At 39.8% G+C, this 11,625-nt stretch overlaps 2 protein-coding genes across 6 annotated transcripts in view; one reads left to right on the forward strand and one right to left on the reverse strand.

Annotated features, from left to right (window-relative positions):
- Positions 1 to 6,059, forward strand: part of abhd12 (abhydrolase domain containing 12, lysophospholipase) — a 24,218-nt gene extending 18,159 nt beyond the window's left edge. For all 5 annotated transcript variants that reach the window (XM_044213943.1, XM_044213946.1, XM_044213944.1 and 2 more), the window contains 8 exons: positions 45 to 90; positions 184 to 316; positions 478 to 515; positions 2,438 to 2,517; positions 2,596 to 2,678; positions 4,046 to 4,124; positions 4,323 to 4,450; positions 5,494 to 6,059. In XM_044213943.1, coding sequence (XP_044069878.1) covers positions 45 to 90; positions 184 to 316; positions 478 to 515; positions 2,438 to 2,517; positions 2,596 to 2,678; positions 4,046 to 4,124; positions 4,323 to 4,450; positions 5,494 to 5,539 — 633 coding nt within the window. In that variant the 3' untranslated portion in view covers positions 5,540 to 6,059. The remainder of the gene's footprint in view (positions 1 to 44; positions 91 to 183; positions 317 to 477; positions 516 to 2,437; positions 2,518 to 2,595; positions 2,679 to 4,045; positions 4,125 to 4,322; positions 4,451 to 5,493) is intronic.
- Positions 6,060 to 6,184: 125 nt separating this feature from the next.
- The window catches only part of pygb (phosphorylase, glycogen; brain), a 17,402-nt gene continuing 11,961 nt past the window's right edge, over positions 6,185 to 11,625 (reverse strand). The window contains 3 exon segments of the mRNA XM_044213942.1: positions 6,185 to 9,575; positions 10,703 to 10,769; positions 11,554 to 11,625. The exon segment at positions 11,554 to 11,625 is cut by the window's right edge and continues 63 nt beyond it. Of these exon segments, the coding sequence (XP_044069877.1) occupies positions 9,411 to 9,575; positions 10,703 to 10,769; positions 11,554 to 11,625 (304 nt within the window). The 3' untranslated portion in view covers positions 6,185 to 9,410.

Consider the following 11,625-nt stretch of genomic DNA (forward strand, 5'->3'; position numbering starts at 1 on the left):
AAGGTGGAGCTGATGGTAACTCCTGTCTGCCTGTCCTCCTTCAGGTCCTCAGTTCGTTAGGCTACCACGTAGTCACGTTTGATTACAGAGGTGAGAAATATGCTTCATTCACATATTTAACTGGCAGAGCTGCTGCCATCAGTCCCGTCAGCTGATGGTGTGTGTGTGTGTGTGTGTGTTCAGGCTGGGGGGATTCGGACGGCTCTCCGTCAGAGGGGGGGATGACATCAGACGCTCTCTTCATCTACGATTGGCTGAAACGGCGGCTGGACAACAAAACGCCGCTTTACATCTGGGGACACTCTCTGGGGACAGGGTAACACACACACACACACATATATATATATATAAACACACACACACACACACATATACATATATATATATACACACATAAACACTAAACACACAGACACACACTCCACCGAGTTCAGTACCAGTCAAGTTATAATTAAATCTGACTGTTTTGTTTTGCAGAGTTGCCACCAACCTGGTCAGACGGCTGTGTGACAGAGGTTCGACACACACACACACACACACACTGTCCTCTTGTTACATATATCAGCTGATTGTATCTTGTCCCAGTGTGCATGAGGTCAGTAACAGTAAACGAGTTTGAGCTCCGACAGGTTTCACACTGTAAAATGTCCCAAACGTTACGGATCCGAGTCGCTGTTCTTTAAGAACCACATTAAAGGATGAAAATATGTTGTTATGTGTTTTGTAAAAATCAGCTGATATGTCCATTGGATTTGGTATAACTTTCAAACCCCAATATTGGTGTTGGTCGGGCTATAATTATTATTTTTAATCTCTCTCAAGTCCCCCAACTTCATCCAAGTACATTACTGAATCATTAGTTTGCCTTTTAATTTGAAATTTCAGTTGAAATAGTTAATGAGGGTTAAAATCAAATCCTTCAGATGTGATTGTTCGAAGTGGGCATGACTTTGAGGATATGTATAGATATTTATAGATGTAGACCAGTGGTTCTCAAACCTTTTTAGACCCCGGCACCACTTCAGAGGGTTAGGGTTTTTTTGTTATGGCCCCCAACCCCCAATATAACATGCCTATATATGTACACAGACGCTTATTGGTTAAATAATATATTCTCAATCACTCAGAATAAAAGCCAACAGATGCTCTGCAGATTTACGGATAATTTACTTAAAATAAACACTGCTACATGTTAAATGTATTTATGTTTTTATTCACAATAAAAATTAGCTTATTTAAGGTTTTAAAGACAAACAAAACAAAAACATGCTGCAGGTATTTTAATGGGACCGGTCTGTTAAGCTGTTAGCCGAGTAATGTTCAGTCTGATTTCAGTTTTGTTGGTCGGGTCAGGTTCAGTCCTGTCAGACTGTGTCGAGGGCTGAGATGTACCGGTCCTGTAGAGCAGGTCTGCACCGTTACTAATAAAATAATCATAATAATAATAATAGGAATAATAATGACAGTATTAGTAACAGAGCCAATAACAACAGCTGTAGTAGCAGTTGTCGAGCAGGAACACGGGGGCAGCAGGTGGCCCACAACCACAGATCCAGACTCTGCAGGAACACGGGGCAGCAGGTGGCCCACAACCACAGATCCAGACTCTGCAGGAACACAGGGGCAGCAGGTGGCCCACAACCACAGATCCAGACTCTGCAGGAACACAGGGCAGCAGGCGGCCCACAACCACAGACTCTGCAGGAACACAGGGGCAGCAGGTGGCCCACAACCACAGATCCAGACTCTGCAGGAACACAGGGCAGCAGGTGGCCCACAACCACAGACTCTGCAGGAACACGGGGGCAGCAGGTGGCCAACAACCACAGACTCTGCAGGAACACAGGGGCAGCAGACGGCCCACAACCACAGATCCAGACTCTGCAGGAACACGGGGGCAGCAGGTGGCCCACAACCACAGATCCAGACTCTGCAGCTCCGGAGGCAGAAATACCTGCTGAAAGCGACAGAAGGAGAGAGGAGAGAAACGAGAAAGCACAGAACTACGGGAGAGAGAAGATGTCGAGTTAGTAACATGCAGTAATGGGATAAAAATACAGACGGAGAGGAGGAGAGAGGTGCATCATGGGAAGTCTCCCGGCAGTCTATGCCTATAGCAGCATAACTAAGGGCATGGTTCAGGACTCACCTGAAGCCAGCCATAACTATAAGCTTTATCACAGAGGAAAGTCTTTAGCCTACTCTTAAATGTGGAGATGTTGTCTGCCTCCCGAACCCAAACTGAGACCTGGTTCCACAGGAGAAAAGCTTGGTGTGGTCAGGTGTGGTCTTAGCTAGCACCCCAAATCACTGATTGGACAATTTGTTATCCAATGAGAAAAGAGAGGGATTTGGTGATAAATACTGAACAATTAACATTTCACTGTGTCTTCAAGACTGACGATGGGCGACATTATATTTATTCATTTATTTTCAGGAAGTCCTCCTGACGCTCTGATCTTAGAGTCTCCGTTCACCAACATCAGAGAGGAGGCCAAGAGCCACCCCTTCTCCATGGTAACGCACACACAGCTGACAGGTTTGAGTGCTGTAGGTGTGTATTTGGTTTGCACTCAGTGTGTGTGTGTGTTTCAGGTGTACAGATACCTGCCCGGCTTTGATTGGTTCTTCCTGGACGCCATTACAGTCAACAACATCCGGTTCGCCAGTGATGAGAAGTACGTAACCTTTAGCTTCCTTCCTGTTTACAGCAGCAGTGACCTTTGACCTCTGAGCTGTAGTTCACGTGAGCGTCACAAGAAAAGCCCAAATATTAAAAAGGATCAAGCTCTTATGTCATTCTTTGAGAACTCGGGAACCTTCCTTTCCAGGAACTTTTTTAAAAGACCCCTTTTTTGTGGAATGCCACTTCTCAAGAGTTCAGGGACTTTTTATATAGGAACTCCGGAATAATTTTAAATGCTCAAGAACTTTTTCAGAACATCAAGAAAAATGTGAAAGTCAGGTATTTTTTTAACGTGATCGTATTTAGACTTTTTTTTATGAAGTCACAAACCTTTTAGTAACTCAGGAACAGCTTGGCACACGAATATTTTCAGGACCTGAGGAAATGTTTTCGAAAGTCAGGAACTTTTTCAGAAATTCACAAACCTAAACTTATTTTTTCTTGAATTTTGTTTAGTATCTCCTATTGTTTTTGAAATTTAGAAACCTTTTCTGAAATTTTATCTTCTTCAGGAACTCTTTTTTTCTAGAACTGGAATAATTTTAGATGCTCAGAGACGTGAATACGTTACAGAACTTCTTTCTAAGCCTTTTTCATGAATTTAGGAACTTTTTAGTAACTTGGGAGCAATTTTAGCAAACTCAAGAATATTTTTAGGACCTCGGAAACCTGGGAACTTTTTCAGAAACAAGGAAAGTTTTTCAGAAATTTTGCAACTTTCTGAAGAACCTTTTTTTAGTACACAGGAACTTAGGAACTTATTTAGGATTTCAGGACATCAGGAAATATTTCTGAAAGTTTTGTGTCAACTTTTTGAGGAACCTTTTTTGAAAATGCAGGATTTAATTTAGGGCATTTATCACAGCAATATATTCAGGAGCTTTTTTCAGGAAGGAGCTCTGGACCCTTTCATGAACACTGCTGCTGGTTTTGATTCAGATCTAAAGCTTGTGGGTATTTAAATGTTGGAACAGAGAGTTTCAGCAAGCAACCAACAGCTGAGATTAAAAGACTCACAAGCTGCTCAGATTCAGGACAAAGTCCACAGCAGCCAATCACAGGACCGTTTACATCTTTATTACAGCTGCTGACCTCTGACCCCGCAGGATTTTTCACTACCAGATACTTTACAGCAACAGCAAAGGGCAAATAACCAGGATAACTATAGATCACATTAAAAATGTCGATGGTTATAGGGTACGTTTACCATCTAGTGGCTGTTGGAGGAACTGCAGCTGCAACTTCATATAAAACTCTACAGTTTGATCTTCCAGTACTACTGTTGACATGTGGTATCACATAACACTGTAGTAATAATGTCCCTGAATGTAACGTTTAACTCTCTTTGTCTGTAATCAGTGTGAATCATATCTCCTGTCCTGTGTTGATCCTCCACGCTGAGGACGACAGCGTGGTTCCTTTCCATCTGGGCAAGAAGGTAAGAGACCACTTTACAGGTCGAATTTAGAGTTTTACAAGACCACAAATACATAACCAAGATATTTTTATAGAGTAATTAAACGCATAAAAATGTATTTCAGTTGTCTGCAAACAGCAAAATAAATACTGGCAGCAGTGCAGATAAATGTTGGTGTTGGGAGTTAAAACTGTAACTGTGACTAACCTCCTTCTCCAGCTCTACAACCTGGCCTCCCAGTCAAAGAGCCTCAGCGGCCACAAGGTCCAGTTTGTTCCTTTCCCCTCCTCTCTGGCCTACAAGCACAAGTTCATCTACAGGAGCCCAGAGCTGCCAAACATCCTCAGGTACCAGCAACAAAACCACGACCACAGAAAACTGGAATTTGGAGATTAAATGTAGCGGAAATGCAAAACAATATTAATTAATTAATTAATTAAAACTCAAAAGGAACAGTCCAACTTTCTATCTCCACTGCTTTTTTAGTTCAACAGATATTGACTTCCAGCTGCGAGTATTTGGCTATGACGTTTTGTTGAAAGTCAATGGAACAGAGATGTTGAAAATCAATGGAAAGTCAAAAAACATTGAACCAGCTCCTCACTTTTACTAAATTCCATTGACTTCTACTAAGTTAATGGAATGGAAGTTACTGTTAGGGTCAAATGTAACGATGAAACAACTTCACAGCTCCACTGTAAGTCAACGGCAAAGATTTTGTGGTTCAACAGTATTTTAAATTAATGGTCTAGATACTACTTAATTTTTAAGTCAGTGAAAGAACGAGAGTCAGAGCTCTGCTGAAAAAAAAAATGGCAAAAGATTTTCAGTTCTACTGCAAGTCAATGGCTCAAATATGGTGGTTAAAAATAAATGGAACAACTTGTTAAATCTACTGGACGTTAATGTAACAAAAAACAAAATAGTTTCATTATAAATTAAACAAACAGTTTAAGGTTAACTTCAGTGGAAATTCAAGTAGAACTAAAGAAACGGAGAACCTTACCACAAGTCAATGGGTCAGATTTTACAGGAAGGAATATTTTTAGTTCTACAGTATTTAACATCAACTTTCTTCTACTAAAATGTTGTTCTATTGCCCACTGAAAGGCATTGGAGAAAATATTAAGTTAATTTAAAAAATGTAATGGTTCCACTAGAAGTCAACGGCAAACATCAATGGGACATATTTTGACCCAACGTTGAACTTGACACAAAAGATGAATGTGGATTTAGAAAATTTGCGATTCCATTGAAATTAATTAATTTTACTCCAAATTACATCCATTTTTAAATGTTGGTGTGACCGAGCCATTAGTCTGGTTTTTGTTTGTTTGGACCTCCTGAAGGCAACACTAACACTTTTCCTTGTGTTTTGTTTTTGTTTCAGTGATTTCCTCGGCACAGCCCACCAACAAGCTGACGACTCGGCCTGAAAACGCACCCTCTCTTAATATACAACACGCAAACTACACGTTACGGTTTGTTTTCTGGTCGGACTGAACATTCTCGCATGAACTGAACACATCATTCCTTTTTCTTTCCGCGTTAGCGTTCCTCTCACACTAACGCTGGCTTCACAGCGCACGGGGTTGCCACAGTGACTGTTCCCGTGGATTCGGCCAGATGGCGGCAGAGTGTTTTTAACGCACTGCAGAGTGACGAGGAAGACGACGATCAAACCAAACTGGAGAACGAACAAGACAGACGTGAAGTGAAGAAAAAATCTCTGGTTTTATCTTTTTAATACTTTGATCATCGCACTGAGCTTGATTCTTTACAATCTGTGTGATTTAGTTTTTGTTTATTTCTGTTGTCGGTTTTACTTTTTTGGGTCCATGTCTGACTCTTCTGTCTGGAGATTTCGGCATCCGGTTTGTTTTTAAAAATGTCTTCTCAGTTTGAAGGCCTGTTATGACTTGAATTATGAATTAAATATTTCTTGTTTTATGTAAATGTGGTTTTCGTTTTTGGCGACTTACCGCCCATTTGACAGGAAAAGCACAAACATTGTGTCTATGACAGCGAGTAACAGTTTAAGACGAGTATATAAATACTATATAACGTCACTGACAAACACGTTACAAGTGCAACAGAAGTTTATTTTCAGCAAGAGATATGAATGCTGCAGATACAGTACAAAAGCTTTTCAGTTTGAGTCAGACTGACATTCATGTTGAGTAAACAGTGATTCTGAATGCACTACATTACCCATGAGACACCTGTGATGTCACTGAGGCCTTTTTGTTGAGTCCGTGTCACGTCAGAGTTACCGTTATTTTCAGTTTGAACTTGTAAATACCGTTCACATCAACACACAAGTTGTAATTTCCAAAGATTTGCGCTTCATAATAAAGAAGTGCCTAAAACAAACAAACAAATATGAACACTAAACGTCAGCCAAAGTCCATCGTTCATGGTAATTAAACCCAAATTTAATGGACAACAATAAACAATATAGTGCTAGACTGTTAATTCACAGTATTTTTAACCCTCACGCGGACAACTCTGCAGACATAAAACTGGAGGCTTAACAGGCAAACTGTAAGGCATCGGAGTAAATATGACCATAGTAATTTCACAGCTTAACTGAAAGTCAGCGGCAAACTTTTTTAGCTCAGCAGTATTTCTACTATGAGTGGAACAGATATGGACTTCCAGCTGCGAATACTTGGCTACGACTTTACGTTTTATTGTAAGTCAATGGAACAAAGATGACAGTTAAAAATCAATGGGAAGTCAAAAAACATTCAACCAGCTCCTCACTTTTGCTAAACTCCATTGACTCCAACTAAGTTAATGGAATTTCTGAGCTTTACTGTTAAGAGTCAAATGTAACAATTAAACTGTAAGTCAATGGCAGTCTACAGTATTTTAAATTAATGGGCAAGATATTTACTTAATTTTTAAGTCCTCGGAAGAATGAGAATTAGCTGTAAGGTACTGTAAAGTAATGGGGTTTTTGAGTTTTACTTTTAGTGTAAATTAATGGAGCCGAGTTTACTACTTAAGGTTTACAGTGCAGTTTTATGTCCACTGTAAATCAATGGAGCAAACAGGAGAGTTTAGTTAGTAATAGTTCAATGAGGAAAACTCAAAGATCCTCTTAAAGTCAATGGGAAACATTTTTAGTTCTGTTGTTGACCTTTACTGGAAGTCAACGGAACAAAAGCTGTGGTGCTATTGAAGATTTTAGTCCATGCAAAGAGACAGCAGAAGGCAACAGTGAACTTTTCATCAAGCGGTCCAAAACCAAATGATGTGGCAATGAAACGTCTGCAACAGCGTAAAATGTACCACGAATGCTAACACAGCTGTTTTTATGTCTGGCTACTATGGAAGCAAATAAGGGTCATTAATATTTTGAGCTTGTGAAACGATGTTCACGAATAATTTCACAGCCTGCAGTTGTATATCACCTTTTGTGTGCACGTGAAAAGAAATTCACAGGTGTAAAAGCTCAGGTGTAAAAGCGTTCAAAATTCGTGCTTGTAACTCGTAACTTGTAGCTCGTAACTTCAGTGTCTCATACACATAATAGGAAGCTTGTGTGTCCGTCTCTCAGAAACCTCACTGTGGAAAATATATTCCTGCACAAATTTTAATTACACACAAAATATTTCTACAGCTACAAAACTTTTTACACATTCACAAACTTGAATTTGTGAGAACATTATTATTATTATTTTTCTACAAATTCACACATTCAGATAAGTGCACGATACGATGATACGGTGATATACAACTGCAGGCTGTGAAATGATTAACATTAATTAATTAATCATTTCACAAATATTAATGACCCTTATTTGCTTCCATAGACTACGTGGTTAACTGTTCTATTCAAAGTGAATCTATAATGTCTTTACAAAGTGTAAAATATTTTACTTAATAAAAAGTCGTTGACTCTTAAAACAATTTGCTTTAAAGTATAAAAAAACAATTCAGCATTACGATGACACAGTATAGGCTGAGATTTGTGGCGTCCAAAACCCAAAACTCCACTGCAAATTCTGGAAAAATCTTCACTGAAGTTCAGTTTCAGATGATGTTTATAACTGATAACGCAAAAATCATTGTTTTCTGGAAATAAGTGGACAATTTGGGGTTTTTCAGCAAGAAAGTTGGGGGCAAAAAACATGGAGGTCTGATTTAAAAACGATGGTATATACACTGAAAAGGCCGATTAAAGCTGATGTGGGTAAAGTCGGTGACAACCATGTTTTAGGAAGTAATTCTCTCACAACAAAGTAAAATAACTGTTTTTTCAAGCAAAGTTTCAAGCTTATTTGTGTCTGCTTTGCTATGTACAGTACTTTGGCTAACGTTAGCTAAATGTTTCCAAATGAAGCTTTTAATTCCGTCTCTCTAGGACGGCAGGAGCATAAAGAGTCTGCTTAATGGTCCAAATCACAGATATTTAAGCTGCTCATGAGTTCATGTTTTCCACTTAAGCCGAGGGCAGAATATGCTAAAAGCATAATAGCTGAACTCGGGAGCTCTAAACTTTCACAAGGCACCTAAATAACGTATTAAGCACAAGCCTTCAAAAACAACTTAAAGTTTAAACGCTCACATGAAGAGCGGATGTCATGCTAACAGAGCGATTTGATAGAATTTGTTGTTTTTAAGAGACATTTTTTTAACTTGATTTTAACGTTGGACAGCTGGTAAATGAATCCTGATCCAGGACTACATATCACCATCCAGGTGATAGTCCAGGAAGAATGTTTAAAATACGAACTCACCGGCTGGGAGTCAATCTTCATAGCAACTTATAAGGTGTTTATAAAACATCATACGGCTGGTGTTTGTCCACCTTAAAAGTCACATTTCCTCCCATCCAGTAAATTTATATTTCAAACAATCTTCCTGTAATTAATTTTTACGAATCTGAACTCGGAGCTTTTAGACTTTCTCATAAAAATGAGAAACTGTTCACCATTTCAAAAACAAAAAACAGGAACCAATAAAAGAGGACTAAATACTTGTAAATGTAAATATAAGATGTGTAAATATCTGACTCAAAGTTTAACTGACTGAACTCTTGGACTTTGTTGCAAAAGCTGTTTGCTGACTTTTTTAGCCGATTTATCCTCCGTCGTTAAACTGTGAAGAGTTCGTGTTAGTTTCAGTTGTTTAGAAGGCTAGCATGTAGCTGCTGGCTAACTTTCTTGGCAAACTGGCATGACTGACATGAGGGCGAGATAGAAAAATGACTGCCGTTAAACGTTTTGGGTGAATTGATCCTTCCAGAGGCTCCGTCTCAGCTGTGAAGCTGGATCCGATACTCGGCGGTCCGGCTCCTCAGTTATGGGACTCGACCGGCGGTTCGTTGGGCGGTGGGATCTTCACGTCAGAGGGTTCGACTCCCCAGATCTCGCGGGCGTATTGGGAGATGGTCCGGTCGCTGGAGAACTTTCCGGAGGCTGCGATGTTGCGGATCACCATCTTGGTCCACTCTTTGGGGTTCTAAAGGGAAACAGGAAGCAGGAAGCACTGGCTGTCGGTTTGAAGAGTTCATTATTTTTATGAAACTCTGCGTTAGAAAATATTCTTCTTCTCGCTTCTTTGATAAAAAGTCAAAGCTACAAGAAGCCTGTGGACATAAAAACTGAAGGCGAGAAGCCAACTGCGACTCCCAGGATGCATTTCACTAACAAATAGCCAATCACAGAGCTTCACATTGTGTTCGGAAGCTCAACCTGATCGAACATTCAGCTGTTTAAATCAGTTCACTTTCTGATTCTGGATCAGTTTGGGATTAATTCAGTAACCATTGCGATGTGCTTAAGCTCTGACTGGCTTCTTCTCCATGGCAACAGCAGCTGAGGCTCATGGGTATTGTAGTATTTAGAGCTGTCCACCAAAACTGACAGAAAAAACTGAAACAATAAAGCGGAAATACTTCAAACTGGTGGTCAGAACATAAACCTGTAGGATCGTTTATCTGTATTTTATATTTATTTTTTCTTTCATGTTTGGGATGTTATTTACTTTTACTATTTGTTTTTACTTTAAAGCACTTTGTTTTGAAAGGTGCATAAGTTAATATTATTATATATTCCATGAATCCACAACACAGTTGGAAAACTGCAGCGAGGCAGCAGCTACCTGAAGATAAGATACAACTTTATTTCTCCTGAGGGGGAAATTGTTCTGCTGTAGTTGTATAAAGTAAGAAAGAGTGTAAATATAAAATATAAAGAAAAATAAATGTAAGCGTTTGTTATATCTCATAAAATCGCCGGTCGGTACGTCTAAGTGCGTTAACCAGTAACACACACAAATAAAATATAATTGTAAACAGAGTCGACCGTAATGAAACATAATATTTGAGGAATGGAAGGAAATATGGTGAAATATCCACATATATAAATAATAAATACTATTTGGCTGCTACAGGAACACTTGTGAGTTGACCTCAGAGAAATCGAAGTACGAGAAAATTAGTCAACGGCACAAATTCTCTTAAATCTCTCGTACGTGTTCGCTTTGTTTCTGAGTGAGACGTTCACACGTCTGTGTGTTTGATTTCCATCTAAACATCTCAGACAGAGAGACAATATTTTCCAAAAGAAAACGTCACGGTTTGTTACCTTGTACAGCTCGCTGACTCTCTCCTGACACCTGACGTAGGCCTCGAAATCAGCAAACACCTTAAACCTGAAGGAGAAACCGTGAGTTTTTACACAGAAACGTCCATGAAAGTGTTTAAATGTTCAGAAAAGATTTGTGTTTTAACTGCCTTAACGTAACAACCCAACACTATAAAATACGCTTGTTTGCAGCTGTTGGAAGTTGCATTTTTATTTTCTTTTGATGGAGCTAAGCTAGCAGTTTCCCCCTGCTTCCAGTCTTTGTGCTAAGCTAGGCTAACCACGTGCTGGGCCTGCTTCTGTTCTGAAACTGATGTCCATCTGAAACATCTGACAAAGACAGAGCTGTGGTGTGTGACAGAGGAAAGAAAACATAAAAACAGACCCATTTCTGCGGTTAGTTTCTTTCTGTATAACTTAATTGGAATTAATATTAAAATGTTCAAACTAATTCATTCTCTCATTTCAAATATTTAATAATAATTGATTAATCTTGCTGAATCTGAATCACTGCCAGGCTCCAGTAACTGACTCAAAGTGATAAATCCAAACTCGAGTCTTGTTACTTCACAAACCTGTCACACACACACGTTTGTTTCACTATCCCTGTGGGGGACAGTCATTGACATAATGCTTTCCCTGACCCCTGACCCCCGACCCCCGACCCTAACCTAACTGTAACCTGAACCCTAAAACCAAGTCTTAACCCTCAAAAAGCCGTCTGTCCCTGTGGGTCCCCACAGTGACGCAAGTCCCCGTAGTGTGCATTCAGGTTAGAGTCCCCACCAGGATATAAGAACATGAAACAGACGCACGCACGCACAGGTGTTACACTGACTGGTGGTTTTTACCTGTCGTGGTTCATCAGCATGCTGATCAGGTCTTTGAAGAGTTCGGGCTGTTCGGGACTGAAGAAGCCGGCC

This window comes from Siniperca chuatsi, linkage group LG11 (assembly GCF_020085105.1).
Source record: "Siniperca chuatsi isolate FFG_IHB_CAS linkage group LG11, ASM2008510v1, whole genome shotgun sequence".
Taxonomy (NCBI): Eukaryota; Metazoa; Chordata; class Actinopteri; order Centrarchiformes; family Sinipercidae; genus Siniperca; species Siniperca chuatsi.